The 25,331-nt window shown below is 39.9% G+C and overlaps 1 protein-coding gene across 1 annotated transcript in view; it reads right to left on the reverse strand.

The window, feature by feature from the left end:
• The window catches only part of DIAPH2 (diaphanous related formin 2), a 983,541-nt gene that overhangs the window by 353,661 nt on the left and 604,549 nt on the right, over positions 1–25,331 (reverse strand). The window contains exon 24 of the mRNA XM_066356043.1: positions 6,762–6,887. Coding sequence (XP_066212140.1) covers positions 6,762–6,887 — 126 coding nt within the window. The remainder of the gene's footprint in view (positions 1–6,761; positions 6,888–25,331) is intronic.

Here is a 25,331-nt window from a genome sequence, read left to right on the forward strand (position 1 = left end):
AGTATATAGTATACATTTTTACTTTTTATCCAATCCCAGAGATTTTCCTGCTTCGCTTTCTCCAACTTCCCTAATCTATCACCAATCAATTTCATGTAACCCTCTTACATCTTCCCCTTTGATTCTAATGTACAAAATAAGTGGTAAAACCACCATTTTCCAGAGGACTTTCTCAATTTCTTGAGACTGCTTCCTGGACTTGTTGACAGCTTGGCTCAAATAAACTTACAAGAAGTTCTTAAAGGTTTGGAAGTTTCTTGCATTGACAAAAGAAAGAAAAACTCTCAAGACAAAAGCTGTAAACACTGGATTCCCAGAGAACAGCTTAAGAATCATGAGTGGTCCATTGACTGCGCTCCCTCTCTAGTCTCTAAAGAATGGGTTATTTTTCAAAAATGTTAAATCAGATGGATTTTGTGGGATTCTGAACCTCACCCTACCAATATTTGCAAACTCTGCCAAACACTAATACAGACTGCAGAATTCCTGGCAACCTTACAACATAAAAAGAGTTGACCCCTAGAAATTAATGAATGAAAAACAAACGGGCTATGGCAAATAACCTTATAAGCTGTTGAAGTTATCCTGATCAACTTGGGCTCACTACCGTGACATCAGGATAGCTGTGGTTAATTTTATCATCATAGAAAATAATGAATAGAAACATTTATAAAGCTCAACTATATAAAATTGGGTAATGTCTGATATTTCATATAAACAGTCAATGCATGAGAATGAATATCATCATTTTTATACTCGCTAAGAAAGAGTATGGATTCTATTTCAATATACTGCAGAGCTGAGCTATAAAACTTCCAAGACTATCATGATGAGCATATTAGCATGGTTACTAAGAATTTTGCTTTTTAAAAAAATTAAGAATACAGCAACAATTTCCTCACAAATTTTATGAAGATATGTTTACAATGTGCATTTGAATATATATAGGACTACTGCATCTATGATAGACCATCCCCTTTCATCCTAGAACCTCCCCCCTATGATCTAAAAGAGAATGTTCCCCATTTCTCTATGTTTTCTAGTCTTATACAATTACTTTTGCTTATTTTACTCTTTCCAACTATTTTTTTGAGTTGAAGGGGCTCAGAACAGGCACCCACAAGATGCACTACTTTGTCATTTTGACTATTTTGAGCTGAAGACAATAAAGACCCTGTGGGCTTACAAAAAACTTTGACCTTTCCCTTAAAGAATTTAAATTGGGGGTCCTGCCAGTGATAACTTTTTCTGACCTATACATAAGGAAAGGCAAACTTCTAATTACTAAACATCTGTTCTTCTTATCATTCTATGAATGACATTAGTCCTCTCTGAAGCCCCAGGGCATGTTAACCTTGCTCCTTGGCTCAACATGCCATACAGGGGGTCCTTGCCTTACAACACAGTTCCATTCTTATGACAGTGACTGTAAGGCCAGTAGCCATGGCCACCATCAAAGGCCCGTGCAGTTTCCCATTTGATTCAGACAGACGGTAATGAAACAAAAGAGCCAAGAACTGGTGGGCCATTACATTCAATCCTAGCTCACACCCAGCGGCCCAGAAAATACACACAGTGGAAAAACACTTCCCTTTCCATTCAGGGCACTCAAAGCCACTGAGTATTCCTAGAATCAAAGGACCCACCAGCCTTATTCACCTCTGTTCCCTATCTCCTTCTCTTTGCACAAACTCCGCACAAACTGGCTTCTCCTTCAGCACTCGGCCATCTTGGCTGCCTCTCCTCTGCAATGCTGATGTCAGGAACAGAAAGAAAGAACCCCCACCCCCCTATACCTCCAGCCCTCCTCTGCCTTATCTTATAGTGTAGAAATTAAAGCCTTTAAGCCAATATACAAATAAGGAAGTCTCTGATACAAAGTCACTTATCTGAGGCATAAATGGGATTCCTCATAAGAATGCACCATCCCACATCATGCAACAGTTCAAGAGTGTGGGGAAAAGCTCAGTTTTGAGAAGATCTTAGTATTAAAAGGGTGGGAAAAGCTTAGTCTTAAAACCAAGCCATAGGCTATAACAGGGATCCCCAAACTTTTTACACAGGGGGCCAGTTCACTGTCCCTCAGACCGTTGGAGGGCCGGACTATATAAAAAAAAACTATTAACAAATCCCTAAGCACATATCTTATTTTAAGTAAAAAAAATAAAACGGGAAAAAATACAATATTTAAAATAAAGAGCAAGTAAATTTAAATCAACAAACTGACCAGTATTTCAATGGGAACTATGGGCCTGCTTTTGGCTAATGAGATGAGCAATGTGCTCCTCTCATTGATCACCAATGAAAGAGGTGCCCCTTCAGGAAGTGCGGCGGGGGCCAGATAAATGGCCTCAGGGGGCCACATGTGGCCCGCGGGCCGTAGTTTGGGGACCCCTGGGCTATAAGGACTTTGCCAGCCTACAGCCTGTCTCCCATACCCAATGCAAACTATAAGCGAGCAAACATATACATCATATTTACAAACTTATTTGACTAACAGTGATGAAACCCGAGTTTGGGTATAAGTCAAAATACTACCTAGTCTAAGTCACTTACCTACCCTAGCACAGTTGTAAAATCATAATCTAGATCATAAAAACACAGCTAAGTCACAGGGAAAGGAAAAGGATATAAATATACAGTACCAGACACTAAACTGTAGTAACAAAAAAAATTACAAAAAATGAGTGTAAAAAAAAGTACAATGCTAACAGTGTAAGCTGGAATACACCTCAATTTTTTAAAGCTTTTATGAAAGTAAGCATAATGAACTCCAAACATCGTATGTCAAGACTGTCATAACCCAAGGAACCCCTGTATATCCCTTCTGTTTCTAAACCTCTCATGTATATGGGGTTCCCATATGTACGTATGAAATTAAATTTGGTTATTTTCTTTTGTTAATCTGTCTCATGTCGATTTTTTATTAGACCATCTAGAAAAACCTAGAAGGGTAGAGTAAAATTTCTTCCTCCCCCACATTCAGAATAAACAACCAACTTGGGCCAGGGGAAGGGAGACAGAGGTGACATGTTTCTTTCTAAAGCCACTAGCTATTTTGCAGGAGGCAGGAAACAGCCTGGGCCACTCCATTCATAGGGGAGGTTTCAATCTTTTGTTGGTCAACTTTTTTTTTTTTTTTTTACACATTTAGTTTATAAAGGTATGGATTATCCCATATTTCTTCTTTTTAACCTTGTGCTAAAGCAAATTGATTAGAAATTTTTAGATTCAATGCAGGATATTTTAGTAGATTACATACAATAATTACATGCAGCCAAAATGCTCAGATGGAGGGGAATTAAAATTTCTAGGTGTTTCGAACACATGGGCACTCATCAAATGTGTTGTACCATTTTAATTTGGCATGTCACTTATTGTGGCAAAGTTTCCTCTATTTTTTTCCGTTTCATTGGATTATCCCTTCTAAAAATGATTATACTTTACATACAAACTCTAAAAAAGAGACTCAATATTATTCAGGTTCCTGAGATTTTTATGAAGACCAATTTTATAAACACAATTGACTACTGTTGAACATTATCCCTTTTGAGGTAGGTAGTAAGTACAAGTAAGAGCTTGGACATGATGATCTCCATTGTCCTTACTATAATATCCCATGATTCAACAAATACTCACTGCATGTTTACATTTTGCTAGGTGCTGCATATTGTGACGGGGATATAGAAATAAACCCACCAGGCCTGACTAGGCCATGGCACAGTGGATAGAGTGTTGGCCTGGGACACTGAGAACCCCGGTTAGAAACCCTGAGGTCACTGGCTTGAGCAAGGGGTCACTGGCTCAGCTGGATCCCCCCTCCACTAAAGCACATATGAGATAGCAATCAATGAACAACTAAGGTGCCACAACTATGAGTTGATGCTTCTCATCTCTCTCCCTTTCTGTTTGTCTGTCCCTGTCTCTATCTCTCCCTCTCACTTAAAAAAAAAAAGAGAAGAAAAAAAGAAATGAACCCATCAGACATAATCTCAGCCATGGGGTCAGTAAGATAGAGAAGTGTGGACATACCTGACTGGCTGCAGCTACAGGTCAAGTGTTCTATATTGTGCAATATTATAAGTGTTTAATCAACACTGTTGAAAGAGTAAGAGTGAACATAGGGGACTACAGGACTTAGCCCAAATCAACCTGGAAATTTGGTGAGGATTCCTTTTTTTTTTTTTTTTTTTTTTTTTTTTTTTACAGAGACAGGGATAGACAGGGACAGACAGACAGACAGACAGACAGGAACGGAGAGAAATGAGAAGCATCAATCATCAGTTTTTCGTTGCAACACCTTAGTTGTTCATTGATTGTTTTCTCATATGTGCCTTGACCGTGGGCCTTCAGCAGACCAAGTAACCCCTTGCTTGAGCCAGCGACCTTGGGTCCAAGCTGGTGAGCTTTGCTCAAACCAGATGAGCCGGCGCTCTATCCACTGCGCCACCGCCTGGTAAGGCTGTGAGGATTCATTTTGTATGCTCTCTGGGCATCATGCCATTGTTGGTACTACAGCATGGATGCTTTCCTAAAAGCCCATAGGCATGGCAGCATTATTCAGTTTTTGAACTCACAGTGCTGATAAGGAGATTACCACTTAAGTAGGTTACTGTTACTTTCAAGGGAAGCTACTCCCAAACTTGTGCTTGTAGTGTTTCAATTTAAAGGGCTAGTGACCTGAAGCCAAACAATTTATTGGCAGTGGACAGACACAGTGAAAGATCGTCCAATACGAAGAATCCTATGCTAGAAATAATCATAGTTGTAATTTTAAAACAGAATCGAATATTCCCCAATAAAATATCCTGCTCTTTTGAATCTGCCAGAACAATAGAAAAATATTAAGGCAACACCAAAATACATACAACATAGATAAATACGATGATTATGCATTTTGTTTTCCATTTTCTAGAAGTTCAACTCTCACAATGGCAGATCGTGGAGTCTTCCAAAGGAAGAATAATCTGAGCAATAGGTCAAATTATAATTCATTAATTTGGAGTTTCTGACCAACACAACTCAATATTTTAACTTTTTCTCTAAAATAAATGGCTGTATATTTTATTTCTTTTTTTAAAATACAATATGCAAATTTATAGCCCTATACATTTTAATATAGTTTTCAATCCCCTTGTAGACAAATAGTCACACTTTAGTGCCCCTTAAATGAAGAATAACCATTCATCTGAACTTACAAATACAGAAGGCGCTGGATTTTCATTTGAAAGTACTTAATTACCTGCATAAAGAGAGAAATAAAATAAAGAGTCCAGGCCAAGTTCATGAGGGTTTGAAATTACTTTTCTTTTTCTAACTGAGCAACAAAGACTCCTCAATGGAATAAGCTGTTGTGTGGCCAGAAGCCAACAGCAGAAGAAAATGTTAAAAAGAACAAGGGGATCAGAAATTAAATTGAAATATATGATGTGAGAACCAAAATTAAAAGTTGAAAAATATAGCTGGTGTATTCAACCACAGGCCAATAGAACATATTTGAAAGAACAATCTAATCAGCAATAAACTTAAATGTTCACATTAAGTATCCCAACATGAGCAGTTATGCAATCCAAGGTTCTCTTTAAGGATTTCCTACCTGCAAGCACAATATTCCTATTTCTGGAAGGACTCAGTATCACTGAAGGACTACACAAAACAGTATTAATTCATGAACCAAAAAGCCAAGAACAACAATAACAAAAAATTTTCCCCATAAACCTAAATTACCATTCTAATAATTCACGTTCAGTACCTCGACTCACAAATTGGGCATGAAAAAAGCACATCAGAGAAGAAAAAGGCAAGAGATTTAACCTTGAAACAAGGTGATTGCCAGAATTGTTGGAGGAATTACGTATTATCAGATAAAGAATTTACAGTATTTATTCCCTCTAGAGATATAAAATAGTGAATCAATCTGCAGCTCAAGATATTTACTTAAACTCAGAGGAGGAGGATACAGCTTTAACTTTTGAAAACCAAATTAGGGTAAAAAAAAAAAAAAAAGCCCAGCTCTAATGTAGGTTTATCTTTAGACACCAGATTTAACATTAAACAATTCAAGCTAAATGCTACTTCTGAAGTTCTCCTTTCATATATTTCTGTAATTTATATGGCTCTACCTTACGGAAAATGGAAGTTTACCACCATTTATTTATCAAGAAGTGCTTACGCTTGCACAGGCAGCTACTACAAGTTATTTAAATATATAATCGACGGATCAATTCATCTAGTCATCCATCCATGCGTCCTTTTTATCTTTCACAATCCTTTTAGTCTACTGATATCAGTCATCCACCAACTGCCATTAAAAAGGCATGCATGCCCTCAGAAAAAACTTGCACACGTAACAACAACAACAAAAAATCTCTGACCAAAACAAATTTTTTCCTGTTAATCATTTCCTTTAAGCAAATGGTTACATGAGGAGATTCTCTGTTTTGTTTTGTTGCAGGTCTAATCAAATCTCCTAAGACTTACCTTGCATATCTCGTAGGCCTTCAAATGAAATTCTTCTTTGAGAAATGGCACTGTTTTCTTCTGTAACTGTTCCCGTGGCTACTCGGCTTGGTTCAAAACATCATGAACTAAAATTTACGCTGCTAATATAAAAGCGGCCCATATACAAATTCAGACAGACACTGGGAATAGATTAAGTTTAGAGTTAACCAGGCCGTAAACACACACACACACACACACACACACACACACACACACACACACACACTAAAAAATAACCAATATGTTTAAAATAAAGGATATCGTCATCTTTTCCACGAATTTATCATGCTGATCTTCCACTTGTGGGAACTTCTTGATGTCCCGTTCGAGATTAATGATTTGTTGTTCCATTGCTGAAAGATTGCTCTTGAGAATTTGAGCTGAAACTAAAGAACATAAAGAGCCTTTAGAACATTCTACCAGGTATTCCAGAAAACAACTAAAACAGTATCAGTTAAAATATTTTTTTAATGTGGAAATGAGTTCTGTGAAATCAACTCACATTTTTCTGAATTACTTCTCATAAAAATTCTACTCTCCATGAAAGAAGGAATAATGTGTAATATAATATACCGAATCATCAGGTTGAATACGAGAATGTCACCATATTATTCAGCCATTATTTCAGATAAATCTATTCTGATTTAAATTTATTGATGGAATTCCTAATATTTCATTCTTTAAAATCTAATTAGAAGATTAAAGAGAAACTAAGGTTCAAAGAGATCCTATTTTATTAATGCATGTTCTTGGCTATAGAAATGATTTAAGGTTAAATTATATAAAAAGATTAAATATTTTCCTTTGTTGAAATATTTTCCTTTTAGTTTTATAAACCAGCATCTATGGTTCCATTTACTAGTATTTTTTATACATGTAGAGATGGGAAAAATTACTGTTGATACACAAAAGAGAATTTAGAGCAAAACCAGCAAACACACATGTGTACATGTGCCCACAGGCCTTCATCTTGCCTTCAAACACTAGCATCAGGACCTTTAATTACTCCTAACATCCTCTGCACTTTTCTTTCTCTCTCTTCATCGACAACCAGTAATTTTAAGTATCGTAATCACACTGCTCCGAAATAAACTTTCCAGATATTTAAAAAACAAATTAACAAACAAAACGAATACTATTTTATAGATACACTATTACTGCATGACGACCAATTACTTATGTACAAAGACACTTCTATCAATTATCAATGGGATCTGGCAGGGTTCTAGTTGAAAAGACAAAGTAAGTACTATATAAAAAACAAGAATTTGATAAGTAGCCTGTGACATTAGTCCTTAAATCCTGACCTCTGAAACTGTTCTTTTCATTAAAATACTGTAAAACAAATAGAAAAATAATTAAAATTATTTTCTGGCTCTGGCTGTTTGGGTCAGTGGTAGAGTGGCAGCCTGGCCTATGGCTGTCCTGGGTTCGATTCCTGGTCAAGAATCACAGGAGAAGCTACCATCTGCTTCTCCACCACTTCCCCTTGTGCTTCTCTCTCTCTCCCTTTCTCCTGCAGCCATGGCTCCATTGGAGAGAGTTGGCCCTGGGGCGCTGAGGATGACTCCATGGCTTCCGCGTCAGGCGCTAATAAGAGTTTGGTTGCAGAGCAACAGAGCAACGGCCCAGATGGGCATAGCATCTCCCCCTAATGGGCTGGCCGGGTGGATCCTGGTCAGGTATATGGGAGAGTCTATCTCTGCCTCCCTCTCCTATCACTGAAAAAAGGGAAAAAATATTTTCTAAGTAAACCTCAGTCTCATTCTGAGGCATGTCAGAATTATAATGAAAAATTCAATGATAGTGACAAAATCAACCTCCAGGCAAATTCTGGCCAAACTCTCACGATACAAAATTCTCACACTGGCTGCATACCTTTAATGACTCAATGAGGAGAAATTGCCTTAAATATACATGGAAGTTCAAGAGATTGAAAAATCAAGCAGCAACACTAAAGACAATTTTTTTCTTATTAATCTGTCAGTTCAAATAGCACTGGTCATTTGTTTAGATCCGAAAAGCTTGGATCTAAATTTATTTACATTTGTTTTGATCTGAAAAGCTTGGAAATTATTCTTTATTGAAGAAGTCTAAGAGGGTTTTGTCTTGCCAAAAATTTGCTAATGGCTTAGCCATCACTTCTTGCTGTATTTAAAAGATGAGTTTTCTGTGGAAGAAATTATGCTCTCCGAATTTAAACTGAATATTTTTTTTTAGTTTCAATTTTTTGGTTTGATTCTTGCAGGTTTCTCCTTACTCATTTGCTTGATTGAAAAACCGAAGATATGGCCTGACCTGTGGTGGCGCAGTGGATAAAGCGTCGACCTGGAAATGCTAAGGTCGCCGGTTCGAAACCCTGGGCTTGCCTGGTCAAGGCACATATGGGAGTTGATGCTTCCAGCTCCTCCCCCCGTCTCTCTCTCCTCTCTCTTTCTCTGTCTCTCTCTCTCCCTCTCTCTCTCCTCTCTAAAATGAATAAATAAAATAAAATAAAAAAATAAAATTTAAAAAAAAAAAAAAAAAAAGAAAAACCGAAGATATAAAATTGACAAGTTGTTTATGTCATGTAGGTTGAATGGAAGAAACAAAGTCATGCTAACTTTCTGCAATTAACAAAATGTACCCAAAGGCCGGGTTTAGGTCACAGCAATAATCCTCCCACAAAAAGCAGCAGTAACTAGTAGTAAAAAGGGCATGAAGAAGAGGAGTCTTCTTTTGATTGTTCAATACAGAAACAGTCTGAGCAAGTTGCTATGCACACCAAAGTCTAGATATCTCAAATCACAGAAACAATATTTTAATCCAGTGAAATCACTTTATACCCTAAGGTTCAATTCTAAATAAAACAGTACAGTCGTCCCTTGCCATATCATGGTTCACTTTTTGCGGTCTCACTGTATTGTGGATTTTTAAATTTTACATATCTAATTTTGCATTGCAGATTTTTCGCTACTTCATGTGATTTTGCAGTACATAGATATTTTTATATACTTATATTAATTATTTTTCAGTAAAAGAAGCATTTTGCAAAAATAAATATTATTTGAAAATAAGCTAATTCATCATCATCTTCATCATTCAAGTGGTAGTATATTCACGGGTGAGTATCCATATAGAATTTTATATGTTCTTAAAATTACGTAGGTTTAAGAGTGTAGAAAGTGTTTAAGAGCATAGGAAGTGTTTATAAGAGTGTGGGAAAGATTAATAACAGTGTGAGAAAGGTTTATAAGAGTGTGTGGAGGGTTTATAAAGCCTTAAAATATATATAAATAATAAAATAAATATAAGGTCACTACTTTCAGGATTTTCCCCTATTGCGGGGGATTCTGGAACCTAACCCCATGATAGATGAGGGACCACTGTACTTTCCAGGCATCTATCCTCCTCAAGTTCACATGTCAAATCCTTAGTCCTCTATAAATCCTTCCAGAGCTCCAGCCCAAATTCTGTACCATTTATAGGAACTTCTGTACGTTGAAGTGACTGACATTTTCCACATGTTACCTTCCACTTTGAATTGAAATTCTTTTTGGAGAGGGTTCCAAAATGGTCAAAGAGTAGGAAGACGCTCCAACTCCCACTTCCCAGAACCAAGGTGGATTAAAACTTAAATCTGAGAACACTCATCATGAAAGACAAACTTTGGACTAAACTAAGAAGATTCTACAGCCAAGGACCACCAAAGAACCCACACTGAGACTGGTAGGAAAGGCAGAGACGCAGAAAGGGCTACCCCGCTCCTGGGAGTGAGTGGCAGCCAGGAGGGACTCTCTCGATGGGAAGGGCTGTCCAGCGAGTTGTAGGTCCTTATCCCCAAAACCAGAATCCCAGTAGAGCCCTGGAGCCTGGAAGGGGATTAAAGACTACATTTGGCCAAGAAAAATGCCGAGACACGGTTTGAGAGAAGGAAGCAGGACTCTCAGACCCAGGCTCTGTATTAAAGGAGAGCCTCACTCACACCACTTTCCCAGAGCTACAGGAGGACACACTAGCCCCTGGGCTGAGTCACTTCCCACATTTAAAGTGAACATTTTTTCCTGGGAAAAGCATCACCAGCAAAGGAAAGAAAGTGCCCCATCCACCGGAGGCTCCCCTGACCTAGCTAGAACAAAGGTGCTTAGAGCCAGGAGCCATGTTAGAGACACAAATAGGGAGGACAGAGGTCTAAGCTACTCTACCCCGTCCCCCACACTGCTGAGTGCTCGCTGGGGCAGGCAGACTGGAGAAAGCAAGGCATGGCTGCAGAAGTTCCAGTGAGCGCACACAAGCCAAGCCGGCCCACAGAGCTGGGAACCACCACTGCCCCTGCGGAGGTCCAGGCTCACACTAAGTCCTGCTCTCTGTGTAGGCACGCCCATGGCGGGGGCAGAGGCCCAAGCCTCAGTGAAGGGGGTAAGCGCAGGCGCGCACGAGACCGCTAGCAAGGGCGGAAGTCGCTGCCACCACTGGGGGGATCCGGACCAGTGTGCAAACCTGCCCAGGGTGGGGCATGTCCATGGCAGTGATCAGAGTGGGTACCTGCAGCACCTCCGCTGTGGCTACCAAGGTTTGAGGTGATGCGTAGACCTCTGGTGAGGAGACAGCCCCAGAAGTGGTCCAAGGGGGCGTGTGCGGCTCCACCCATGGGGTGAAAGACTGGGCAGATGCCCACGCTCGTGAGCAAAAGTGTTGTAGCACTTAACGGTCCTCAGATGCAGTGGAGGCAGGGGCGGCCATGGAAGCAGTCCAAACAGGCGGGCAAGCAATAGCAAGCCCGACCAGGTCAGCAGAGGTCAGCATAAAATGGAGTAAAAGTCTCTTTAACAAATGGTGTTGGGAAAATTGGACAGCTACCTGCAAAAAAATGAAACTACACCACTAACTTACACCATTCACAAAAATAAACTCAAAATGGATAAAAGACTTAAATGTAAGTCGTGAAACCATAAGCATCTTAGAAGAAAACTTAGGCAGTAAGCTCACTGACATCTCTCGCAGAAATATATTTGCTGATTTATCTCCATGGGCAAGTGAAATAAAAGACAGGATAAACAAATGGGACTATATCAAACTAAAAAGATTTTGTACAGCTAAAGACAAGATGAACAGAATAAAAATACAAACCATACAATGGGAGAACATATTTGGCAATATGTCTGATAAGGGGTTAATAACCAAAATTTATAAAGAACTTGTAAAACTCCACACCATAAAGATAAACAAGCCAATCAAAAATAGGCAAAGAAATGAATAGACACTTCTCCAAAGAGGACATACAGATGGCCAATAGATGAAAAAATGTTCAACATCACTAATCATTAGAGGAGTACAAATTGAAACCACAATGAGCCCTGGCCGGTTGGCTCAGTGGTAGAGCGTCGGCCTGGCGTGCAGAAGTCCCGGGTTCGATTCCTGGCCAGGGCACACAAGAGAGGTGCCCATCTGCTTCCCCACCCCTCCCCCTCTCCTTCCTCTCTGTCTCTCTCTTCCCCTCCCGCAGCGAGGCTCCATTGGAGCAGAGATGGCCCAGGCGCTGGGGATGGCTCCTTGGCCTCTGACCCAGGCGCTAGAGTGGCTCTGGTCGCAACAGAGCGACGCCCCAGAGGGGCAGAGCATCGCCCCCTGGTGGGCAGAGCGTCGCCCCCTGGTGGGCGTGCCAGGTGGATCCCAGTCGGGTGCATGCGGGAGTCTGTCTGACTGTCTCTCCCCATTTCCAGCTTCAGAAAAATACAAAAAAAAAAAAAAAGAAAGAAACCACAATGAGATACCACCTCACACCAGTCAGAATGGCACTCATCAACAAAACAACACAGAATAAGTGCTTGTGAGGATGTGGAGAAAGGGGAACCCTCCTGCACTGCTGTTGGGAATGCAGACTGGTGCAGCCACTATGGAAAACAGTATGGAGATTCCTCAAGAAATTAAAAATCGAACTGCCTTTTGACCCAGTGACCCCCCCCTTTCAGGAATATATCCCAAGAACACCATATCACCAATTCAAAAGAAGAAATGTACCCCCATGTTTATGGCAGCATTGTTCACAATAGTGAAGATCTGGAAACAGCCCAAGTGCCTGTCAGTAGACAACTGGATTAAAAACGGTGGTACATATACACAATGGAATACTATGGAGCCAAGAAAAAGAAGGAAATATTATCGTTTGGAACAATATGAATGGACCTGGAAACTATTATATTAAGTGAAATAAGCCAGGCAGAGAAAGAAAAGTATCATATGACCTCACTCATTTGAGGAATCCAAGGAACAATGTGAACTGAGGAATGGAATTGAGACAGAGGGATCAAAGGGACCAGAGGAAAACAGGACAGAGGGAAAGGGGATGATAGGATGGGATAAACCTGAAGGGAAAGGGGGAGGATGCTTTCAGGAGGGGGACAAGGGGGATGTTGAGGGGAATATGGGGGAGGGGGGATGCATTCAGGGCCACACTAAAATCTATGTAAACACATTAAATTAAATTTAAAAAAATAGAAAAATATATAAATAAATAAAGGTATGTGGCAAATAAATAAATAAATAAATAAATAATTTTTGGTCCATGTCCATAAATGCAGTCTCTGTTATAAAACCTCAAGCTGTTTAATGGTTGGATCCATATCTAATTTTTGTTTTTTTCTTTAGTACTTAACACATATGGTCCTCAGTAAATGTTTGTTGAATGAATACGTATAGAGGTATTTCAAGAAGTTTTGATTATGACGTGAGTATGGAAAGGAAGCAGGAAATTGATATCTGACCAATTATATGCGGAGAAGAAGGGGTTGCAGGAGGTGCTTAGACAAATGAGAAAGTGAGCACCTGAGATAAGAGAGAGAAGTAAAAGATAACTTTCTTTATCAGGCTCCTCTATTCTTCCCCTTTAATGAATTATTAATACTATGCTGAACAAAAAATGAATAAAATACTGGAGCTGTAATAATTCAAGGATTTTAGCCCACATGCAAGTTTGTGGCTGCATTAAACAATCAGTACCATTATAGAAAATGTATACCTTTAATTGGTAGCATTATGGAATCTTAGAGCTACAAGTGACATTAAAGGGGATTTGGACCAGCCTCTCAAATTTTAAAATCTCAGGTTACACAGTGTCATAGTCCACTAACGGGAACCAGTTTGCCACCCTGAAGCTGCCTTTTTGGATATTTTGTTTGTTTGTTTGTTACGTGAGAGGAGGGGAGGCAGAGAGACAGACTCCCGCATGCACCCTGACCAGGATCTACCTAGCAAATCCCTGTCTAGGTCTGATGCTCTGCCCACCTGGGGCCATGCTCAGTAACCAAGCTATGTCTGAGGCAGTGGCCACTAGAAACCATCCTCAGCGCCCTGGGCCAACTCACTGAAACCATCAAGTCATGGCTGCAGTAAGGGAAAATGGAGAGACGAAAGAGAGGGAGGGTGGAGAAGCAGAAGGTCATCTCTCCTGCGTGCCCTGTCCAGGAATCAAACCTGGGATATCCACACACCAGGCTGATGCTCTACCACTGAGCCAACCATCCAGGGCCTGGATATTGAATTTAAGCTGTTTATGAAGGAAGAAGACTCAGAAAGAACCTTTGATCCTCCCCTTTTTCCTGCCCAACAGATTCAGACCAAAATATCTGCTTTTGGATGGGAATCTTAAGATGCAACCTTAGCCCAATTTGAATTAAGTGTAGTAAATAAGAGGGCTACAGGCAGGTGCCTGTTAGCTGGGTAACCCCTGTGTCCCACTGTTTCTTGGTTGCCTTTGAAAAAGTTTCCTGCCATGTGTGTTCTGCTTGTCCTCAACTATCTGTAGCTTGCCCATTCTCACTTCTAAAATCTAAGATCCCATCCCCTCCTTTTCTCCTTTGTCCAAAAATGTCTCCTACACCCAATGTTGCCTCACTGTCTTTGTCATTTCCATGCCTGTGTGAATTCCCCATGTGCATATATAAAAGTTTGATTTTCTCTATCCAAGATGGAAATAGAGTAGGTAGATGTTGTACTCACCTCCTCCCAGGACCACAGTGGAGTCAGAACTAAATTTAAGAACAATTATCCTGAAAAACCGACTCAAGACTAAATGAAGAGGAGTCTTATCAACTTTGATTTTCTCCAGTTAATCTGTCTGTGTTAATTTATTGGGCTACCACAAAGAAATTAGAAAGTGAGAGAAAAAAGCATTAATCTTTTTAGTACCTACACTATGTTCCTAGAAAACAGAGCCTAAGACAAAGCTTGTATGTTAAGACCGTATTGGAAGTAAGGGTGGGGTGCAATCCCGAAAAAACGGGCAGAAGGGAAAAAAGAAGAAAGTGAATACCAGAGAGTAGATTACTGAAGTGACCATAGCTTTATGGGAAATATAGCTGGTCGCTTAGGAACTTAGGATGTACCCATCAAGGCCAACCTAATGTTGTTGCAGTGCCACAGGGCCCCATGCTTAGAAGGGCTCTGTACTTTAATACTTTGTTAAACCATTTTTAAATTCTCAATAATTTATTAAATGGGGCCCTACATTCTCATTTTGCCTTGGGTCCCACTAACCACGCAGGCAGTTCTGGTCTCCAAGTAAGACAAATGAAAAAACTACAATTTGGAAAAGCTAGTTAGAGGAGGTGAGCAGTTCACTTGCTGGCTCATTCTTACTTCCTATTCTCTCATTGGAGAAATTCTCTTTCCAGGGCTGTTAGCTTCTGGCTCTAGCTAGTGAGCAAGATGAGTGGCCTAGGCTTGGGGGCGAGGGGAAGGTGCAGTGGTGGCACCTAGGGAACCTAAGATGGTGCATTAACCAGACTGGAACAGAGAACTCACCTTATCCTAAGGGGCCCATTCCCTTTCTGATGGTTGATGTAACTAAAATAAAAATTTATGCACTTATCGTCAATATCAGCATACTTGAAATTTTCTCACCTATCACATCAGACCTCATTTTGCCTTCTAGCCACACTGATCAAGTCTACAGTCGTCCCTCGCCATATCATGGTGTGGTTCACTTTTTGTGGTCTCATTGTATCATGAATTCTTAAATTGCATATGTCCAATTTTGTATTAAGGATTTTTCGCTATATCATGTAATTTTGTGGTATATAGGTATTTTTATATATATTATTATTTTAATTATTTTGTGGTAAAATAAGCATTTTCTAGCCTTAAAAATTGAAAAAAAATATTAATTAAAACATATTAGAAGAATATTAAATTAAATAAAGCCTTAAAACATATATACATAATAAAATAAATATAAGGCCGCTACCTTGTGGATATTCCGCTATCGCCAGGGGTTCTGGAACCTAACCCCTGTGTTAGACAAAGGACCTGTAGTCCCTATTTTACAACAAAGGTCTTATTAGCATCTTCTTAGTCTTCTTAGGCTACAAACACCCCATTCCTTCAACTAGACACTGGAGGTAGGGTTAGTCACTACATAGGGTTTTGTTTATTTGTTTTGTTTTTTTTTGTTTTTTGAGAGCAACAACAGGAAAGGAAAAAGGGAGACAGAGGGAGAGAGACAGGAAGGGAGAGAGAGATGAGAAACATCAACTTTTAGTTGTGCAACTTTAGTTATTCATTGATTGTTTCTCATATGTGTCTTGACCAGGGGGCTCCAACTGAGCCAGTGACCCCTTGCTCAAGCCAGCGACCTTTTGGCTCAAGCTGGTGACCTTGGGGTCATGTCGATGACCCCACTTTCAAGCTGGTGAGTTCTCCACTCACTAGCCTGTGACCTTGAGGTTTTCAACCTGGGACCTCAGCCTCCCAGGTCAATGCTCTATCCACTGTGCCACCACCAGTCAGAAAACACAGGCTTGAAGATGATGTCAGAGTAATGGCGGAGTAGGAAGCGATACCGATAAATCTCCCCCAAACCTCAACAAGATCTTCAACCGGAAACAGAAAAACCTATCCTTGGAGCCTCCAGATGTTTCGCAATACACCCAAAGGTATGATCGAGCGAAAAATTGGCTAAATATATAACCAAACCCCGAAGGAAATAGGGAGTAAGAAATGCTCTGCCTTCCTCACTAACCTAAACAGGGCGATTTTCACTGGAAACTGAGAATATAGAAACTAAGGCAGGCAAAGGGGGTGAATAGATCCAGGCCGCGGCACAAACGGCCGAACCAGGCTGTGGCACGGAGATCCAAGCCAAGGAAAAACTGTTCCTGTGACAACCTGGGCAATACAGCTAACACTCGCGCCAAACCCAGAAAAGAAAGACAAGCGGTGCAGCCATTTTACCTGATCCCCTGGTAGGTTCATAGTGGGTGAGGGATTCCTTCCAAAGCCCCCGGAGGGTGCGCCCGTGTTATTCCACAGAGAGGCAGAGTCAGAGGCCTTTGTGTGGGCTGAAAGCCTCCGGGCTGCCCCAGCACCCGGGGAGAGCCGCACACGGGGAGGAAGCGAGAGCTAATTCCAACACTGGAACTTTTCAGTGCGGGCGGGAGGTTTCACTCAGAGGGCGAGACTCCGGCCTCACATCCTGGTCTGCGCGCACGGAGAGTGGGAAGGAGACTCCTCCCAGCACCTCTGGAGTGGGAGCCCGTGTTGTCCCACGGAGGGGCAGAGTTGGGGGCCTTTGTGTGGGCCGAGGGCGGAGTCACGGGCTGCCCCAGCGCCTTGAAAGAGCGGCACACGGGGACGAGCGAGAGCCAATTCCAACATTGGAACTTTTCAGTGCGGGCGGGGGGTTTCACTCAGAGGGCAAGACTTCCGGTCTAACATCCTGGTCTGCACGCGCAGACCCGCCCGTGTTACCGGACAGAGTGACAGAGCCAGAGGTCTTTGAGTAGGCGAAAGCCCCGGCTGATTATGCTAGCAGCTCTGACTGACTGAGCCTTACCCAGAGCCCTGTGCTGAGTGGAAATAAGATTGGGGAGTTGCCCGCTCTTTGAGCCTCTTACTATCCAGGCAGAGGCAGCAGCAACCCCATAGCTGGATTCTCAGGCTGCTGGTTGAGGAAGGAAAGACTAGGAGAGAGGCTCCTGGAACACGGACTCTCTCACTGTCGGAGCCTATAAACGCTAATGAGCCTCGACTGCCAACGAGACTGAAGCACAATACATGACATCGCCATAGAGACTTATCAACTGCAAACCTCTACCTGAGCGTGCCAAAGGGGCAGAACCCGGGGTACAGAGTCGCCGACCAGGAAGAGGGAGAGAAAAGAAAAAGCAAGAAGATAACCTCTCAAAATTAGAATAATCCGCAGACTTTATAACCTATCCCATTTTATTATATTTGTTCGTTTGTTTCTCTTATCTTCATCCTTGATTTTTTTTTCTTTTTTCTTTTTTTTTTTCCTCCTCCAATTTGGTCGTTTAACTCCCTACCGGTCTTACTCTCTCCTCTCCTTGAACTACACTACCCATAAGTGTTACATCTCCCATTATCTTTTCTTTCCTCGTCCTTTCTCTCTATGAGGGTTGCACTCCAAAACCCTTAACTCTCTCTCTCTCTCTCTCTCTCTCTCTCTCTCCTCTTTTTTCTTTTCTTTTTTCTTCTTTTAGTGGTTCCCTCTTTTTTTTCTCTCTCTCTCTTCTTTTCTCCCTCTGTATTAGTTTCTTCCTTTTTCCTTTACATCTCCTCTCATTCAAACCTCAATAACAAACAAATTATTTTATCTGGGACTCAAACTTATGTTTGTGGCATTTTGGGGGGTTTTTACTTCACCTTTTTAACTCACTAGCAGTGCTCCCATCCCTGGCTCTCCATTTTATCAAGCTCTTGTTCCACTAAATACAATAGTAATTTTTTAATTTGTCCCCCCATTTTCCTGTTTCCCTCTTACTCCTCTCATCATAACTCTTAGTCAACCAACACCTAAATGCAAATCATTTTATTCTTGATCCAATTTTTTTCATTATTTGCTTTTTGTGGGTCCATACCCCCACCCCTTTTTTTATTTATTTATTTTTTTTTCTTGCCCCTTTATTACTTTTCCCCAATTCAGGCCCTCCATTACAGGCATTGTTTGTTCTATTAAATACAATATAATTCGCAGTTCACCACAAGATTTTCTCAAGAAAGAGGGGAGAGGAGAGGAGAGAAAAAAAGGAGGGGGGGAATAATTTCCTTTTTTAAAATTTTTATTTTATTTTATTTTTCTTTATTTCATTATTTTTTTTAAAAAAAAACTTTTTTCAATTTTTTATTTTTTTAACTTTTTATTTTTTATTAAATCTCATTAATACTATCAACAAAACCACCCTCAGATGCCATTAAGGAAGAGAAAATCGAATATCATGGATACAAAAGAAAGAGAGGTAATACAGATAGAAGAGGAAAAATCTATGGAGAAAAAATTTAATATATTGGAAACCTTGGAGTTAAATGACAGAGAATTCAAGATAGAAATCCTAAAAATACTCAGAGATATACAAGAAAACACAGAAAGGCAATTTAGGGAACTCAGAAAACAACTCAATGAACACAAAGAATATATGTCCAAGGAAATTGAAACTATAAAAACAAATAAAACAGATGAAAAACTCAATTCATGAGATGAAAAACGAAGTAACAAGCTTGGCTAATAGAACAGGCCAGATAGAAGAGAGGATTAGTGAAATAGAAGACAAGCAACTTGAGGCACAACAGAGAGAGGAAGAAAGAGACTCAAAAATTTAAAAAAATGAGATAGCCCTACAAGAATTATCTGACTCCATCAGAAAGAATAACATAAGAATAATAGGTATATCAGAGGGAGAAGAGAGAGAAAATGGAATGGAGAACATACTCAAACAAATAATAGATGAGAACTTCCCAAGCCTGTGGAAAGAACTAAAGCCTCAAATTCATGAAGCAAACAGAACTCCGAGTTTTCTTAACCCCAACAAACCTACTCCAAGGCACATCATAATGAAATTGGCACAAACCAATGGCAAAGAAAAAATTCTCAAGGCAGCCAGGGAAAAGAAGAATACAACATATAAAGGAAGGCCCATTAGATTATCATCAGATTTCTCAGCAGAAACTCTACAAGCTAGAAGAGAGTGGACCCCAATATTTAAAGTCCTGAAAGAGAGGAACTTTCAGCCACGAATACTATACCCATCAAAGCTATCCTTCAAATATGAAGGAGAAATAAAAACATTCACAGATACAGAAAAGATGAGGGAATTTATCATCAGAAAACCCCCACTCCAGGAATTACTAAAGGGGGTTCTCCAATCAGATACAAAGAACAAAAAAAAATAAATCCACAAGTAAAAGCTCCAAGAAGAACACAATAAAACCAAATTTAAACTGTGACAACAACAAAAAGAAAGGGGGGAGAGGATGGAGATTAACAGTAGCAAAGGACGATGGAGTGCAAAAGTACTCACAAAATAGTGCGCTACAATGAACAGGGTAGGAACCCTTTTCATTACCTAAAGGTAACCACCATTGAAAAAACCACCACAGAAGCACATGAGATAAAAAAGATAGCAACAGTGGAAAGATGTATGGAATACATCCAAATAAAAACAAAAGATAAAAAAACGAAAGAGAAGGATCAAACAAGACACAAAACTAACAGAAAGCAATCTATAAAATGGCAATAGGGAACTCACAAGTGTCAATAATTACACTAAATGTAAACGGATTAAACTCACCAATAAAAAGACACAGAGTAGCAGAATGGATTAAAAAAGAAAATCCAACTGTATGCTGCCTACAGGAAACTCATCTAAGTAACAAGGATAAAAACAAACTCAAAGTGAAAGGCTGGAAAACAATACTCCAAGCAAATAACATCCAAAAAAAAAGCAGGCGTAGCAATACTCATATCTGATAATGCTGACTACAAGACAACAAAAGTACTCAGAGACAGAAAACACAGGCTTATAAGTAAGCCCTAACATGCACTGAGTAATTATTTGTGCTAGACATTATCCTAAGTAGTTTTATGTATTAACTCATTTAATCCTCACAAGAAGTTTATGAGGTACACTCTGTGCAAAAACAGTAGTGTGACATAAGTCAAATGTCGTCTTTGCAGGAAATTGTGAACTTAAAACAGTGTCTCTGGTATCTGTAAGGCTAGGCAGAGAAAAACAATCTGTACCCACTGGAACAAAGGCATGTTACTTATATTGGGGAACAGTGATGGTCGTAGGAGCCAGGTTGACTTAGATTCTAATTTTCACCACAGCAGCTACTGGCTGGGTGTCCCTGAGCCGATCACATAACCGCTGAGCACTGTCAGTTCTCCATTTGCAGAATGGAGATAGTAATATCTTCTGTACAAGGCAGTCATTCAAGTTAAGTGATTTAAAAAAAAAGGTTCTATTGTTATACCTGGTATATAACAGATAATGTATAAATATTCATTTCGTATTTCACTATCTCTCCCTGTACACTATTTTACAATAGACAAATTCCTACTGTTTCTGTGCTACTGAGAATTAAACAATTTAGATGTACCTGAGTAATAAAAGAGCAGTTATTTCCTACTTGCTACCCTACTATGGACTGATTTATATTTTTGTTTTTTTATTTTTTGTTATTTATTATTTTTTGTTCTAGTTTTTTCCTTTTGTTTTGTTTTTGGCCTGATTGAATTTAATATCATTCTTCTTTCTAATCAAGAGAACTAAACTTAGATTGTTTCTCTCTGTAGGTTTTACAGAGTACATGCAATTTTAGGTCTGCGAACCTACTGACAATTATACTACAATTTGTTAGAAACAGTAGCTAGTTTCAAATTTAAAGAATGTTTCTGGAAATTAAAACCTATAGTTTGTATTTCTAGGCAGACATTTAAAAGCTAGATATTTTGGCTTTTTAGACTTGTCTAAAAGATAAATATTTAAGTGGTACAAAAAATTTATCACACCTGATTATGTGCCTTGAATATATTTGGTTCAATCTCAAGAGTTGGGAGTCAATGAATGTTGATTATTTAACTATTTAGTTAGGTATTAACCTACATTAGTTCTAATATTTTTATGTGTGTGTATGAGAGAGGGAGAAATTTTTACAAGGGGGGAGGAATTGCATACTATACATGAAGATTTTTGTTTTGTTTTGTTTTTTAGGAAAAAGAGAGAGAGAGAAGGACAGGCAGACAGGAAGGAGACAGATGAGAAGCATCAACTCACAGTTGTGGCACCTTAGATGTTCATTGACTGCTTTCTCATATGTGCCTTAATGAGGGTACTCCAGCTGAGCCAGTGACCCCTTGCTCAAGCCAGCGATCAAGGGATCATGTTGATCATTCTACACTCAAGCCAGCAACCCTGCGCTCAAACTGTGGATTTCGAGGTTTCAAACCAGGGTCCTCAGCGTCCTAGGTCAACAATCTATCCACTGCTCCAACGCCTGCTCAGGCACATAGAGTTCTAAGGATATTTACATACCAGAGGGGGTAGAAATGCTTGTCTCCAGCATAGCCTCAGCCTCAGGGTATATTTCTGTGCCTGCCATTATATTAGTTCACTTATATAAATTAGGGAGTCTTTAATGACAGTGCAAACATTTTCTATCTGAGTAAATTCCCACTACAGGCATTTTCAATGACTGATTAGTCATTCTGGAGGCACTTCAATCTTTTTCTCTCATTTCATTTTTTACATCTGCTACTGAATTACTGAAGCTAAATTATAACACTAAAAGATTAAATTATAGCTATCAGTTTCTTTATTATCGCTTTCTTCCTTGTTCTCCATAAATAACCTTTTAAGTTCGGTATACTCTTGAGCTATACGTAGGGAGCAACTTTCCCCACAAATCTTATTTATCTACATTTGCAGTTGAAAAATATACATTTTTCTGGCTTCAGACAAATGTATGTGAGTGGCCTCACCTTGAATCAAAAGATTTTAAATGAAAAATTTGCTCTAATTTGTACTTTTAAAGAAATTAAAGTGTAAGATAAATATTTTAAGGGAGATTTTTTTTTTAATGCAAAGATTCTTTAATTACATAGTGTTTAAGAGAACTGATACACCTTTAAGGGGAAACAAAAAATACTCTGATGACATTCTCTAGACCAGTGTTTTTCAACCAGTGTGCCGTGATACATGGTCAGGTGTGCCGTGGGGAAATTAAACAAACTACGGCCCACATGCCGGGTACAGCCCACGGAGGCTATTTATCCGGCCCGCCACCAGCCGCCTCCATCCGAACATAAACATTCCCCTCACAATCCCTCCAGCTATCAGCGACAGGAAGAGTGGAGGCACAGGGAACGCTCACTGACCAATCACCTTCTAGGATTCACCCCGACCACCAGCGATGAACCAATAGTAGGCTGCCTCTCATCCACACCCAGGAAGGTCCCTGCTCAGGCTGCCGGTCACTTGTCATTGTGTGGCTGCAGTGAGTAGCTGAAGCTGCTACTCCTCCTCATGGTCCCGATTTCTAATCCTGGTCAGGACTGGAGGTAAATGTTGCCACCATTAGATGAAGCCTCAGCCTCAGATGGTTATGTCTATCCTGGTGGTGTATATAGATATTTGACCTTTTTCTGTTTAAAAGAGGTCCCCGCAGAGGGTGATATACAATGCATCACAATGTTATCTATATTGTATATGGCCTCCTGAACGGTCATCTTCTTAAAGAGCTCAGTCTATGTACACCATCAAAACAGACAGAACCAAGGCCCCCACACCCAGCTGACCATGGGATTTAAACCCACAACCTCAGGGAGAACTCTAGTATTTATCAGAATCCTAACCTAGAAAGCAAACTTCTCAATCTTGACAGTAGAGATGCTCTGAGGACTTATGATGTTACACAAGTACCCAACATTTTCTAAAATTGATTTTGTCCAGTCTCTATATAGAGAGTATTTGCCAAATTGATTTGAACCCACAACCTTGATGAAAGCTCCAGTATCTATTAGCACTCCCGTTTTCAACCACATATCTATGTGAGCTGAGCTTTTCAAGCTTGACTGCGATAAAAAACTAAAAACAGAGAGAGACTGAAAACTGTTGAGGAAGAGCTTCGTGTGTCTCTTTCTATCATTCCTGCTAGGATATCCCTTTTGTGTTCATCGAAACAGGCCCAGGTTTCACACTAAGTGAGTATAAATACATTTAGAAACTATATTATTAACTATATGTATAATATGTACTGTGTTAGACTGTCATTTTGTGTCATTTTGGTAGGTGGTGTGCCCAGGATTTTGTAAATGTAAAAAATGTGCCGCGGCTCAAAAAAGGTTGAAAATCACTGCTCTAGACCATGTGCAGAATGTGTAAATATAAAAGCTCTTCCGGGAACTTGAGGATTTCTTTTTTCTAAGTCAAATATTTCTATTCATTTTACCCAGTGACAAAATAACCGAGCACTTCTTATATCTTTGCTCTAAGAAAGGTCAAGTAGCCTTGGCCAAATAGCTTAGTTGGTTACAACATCAGCCCAAAGTGCAAAGGTTGCCAGTGTGAGCCCCAGTCAGGGCACATAGAGGAACAACTGGATGTTCCTGTCTCTGTCTATCCCTCCCCACCCTTTCTCTCTCCTTAAAAAAACAATCAAATAAACAAAAACACATGCACTGCTCGCTTGGCTCAGAAGTAGAGTATCAGCCAGTAAATTGATGTCCTGGGTTTAATTCCAGGTCAGAACACACAGGAAAAGTAATCATTTACTTCTTATGCCTCCTCTTTCTGTGTCTCTCTCTCACCCCTCCTGCAGCCAGGGCTCGATAGTCTGGAGTGAGTTGGCCTCAGGCACTGATGATGGCTCCCTGGCCTTTGCCTCGGGCACTAAAAGTAGCTCAGTTGCTGAGCATAGGAACAATGCCCCAGATGGGCAGAGGATTGCCCCATAGAGGGTTTGCTGGGTGGATCCTGGTAGGAGCACATGCAGGAATCTCTCTACCTACCCTCCTCTCACAAAATTTAAAACAAAAAGGAAAGAAAAAAACTTAATCTACCGGCTTCTTTACCATAGTAGTGTTTAAAAAGGAAAAAAAAAGAAGGCCACATAGGAATTTACCCTGGCAAGTCTATATGTGAATAGGCCCAAACATAACTATAAGTACCCTGTTATTTTCTTCAATGGAATATATTTACTTGAAGAATTACTATCAGCGGCCAAGGCACACAGCATTAGAGTGACTGTCCAGAAAGCATATGTAAAAGAGAAAAGGACATTACAAGCAGCCTGAACAATAGGCACAGTTGTATTCTTTCTCGAATGCATTTACAAGTTAATAGTTTCATTTCATATGAACGTTATGTATGGAAATGAGGCAAATGTGTTTATGTAATAACAACAGTGAAAGCTCATAACTGTGTGTTTCTTAGGCCTTTGAAAAAAATAAGTGGTAATGGTGCCCAAATAAGAAATTCCTATAATGAAGAGAAAAATCTATTAGAAAAATGACTCATTCTTAGAAAGAAGAAAACGAACTGTTAGAAAGAAACCAATTTAACTAGAATAATTATTAAATGAAATTGAAAAATATATGTCCCCAATATGTGTTCACGGCTCCATCACTTGCACCTGTAACAGGTGCCCTTGGGGACAAGGTACAGTGTTTCTAGCTTGGATCCATAATACGGCATGAATAGTATGAAAGCAGGACCACCTCCATTAGCCATCAGAGAAAACTGCTTTATAAACTGTATAAACATGTAAGCCTAAATACTTCACTGAGCATATTTCAATGTCCGGGTTCACGTTTTCAGCCTGAAAACCATATTCTGAATGCATTTATTATTATTTAAATTCACTTTTAACAAAACTTATTGATTGTGGCCCTGGCCAGTTGGCTCACTCGTAGAGCACAGAGCCAGCATGTGGATGTCTCAGGTTTGATCCCCAGTCAGGGAACACAGGAGAAGAGACCATCTGCTTCTCCCCCTCTTTTCTTCTCCCCTTTCTCTCTCTCTTCTTCTCTCAGAGACATGGCTCTCTTGGTTTGAGAG

The sequence above is a fragment of the Saccopteryx leptura genome, chromosome X (genome assembly GCF_036850995.1).
Source record: "Saccopteryx leptura isolate mSacLep1 chromosome X, mSacLep1_pri_phased_curated, whole genome shotgun sequence".
NCBI lineage: Eukaryota > Metazoa > Chordata > Mammalia > Chiroptera > Emballonuridae > Saccopteryx > Saccopteryx leptura.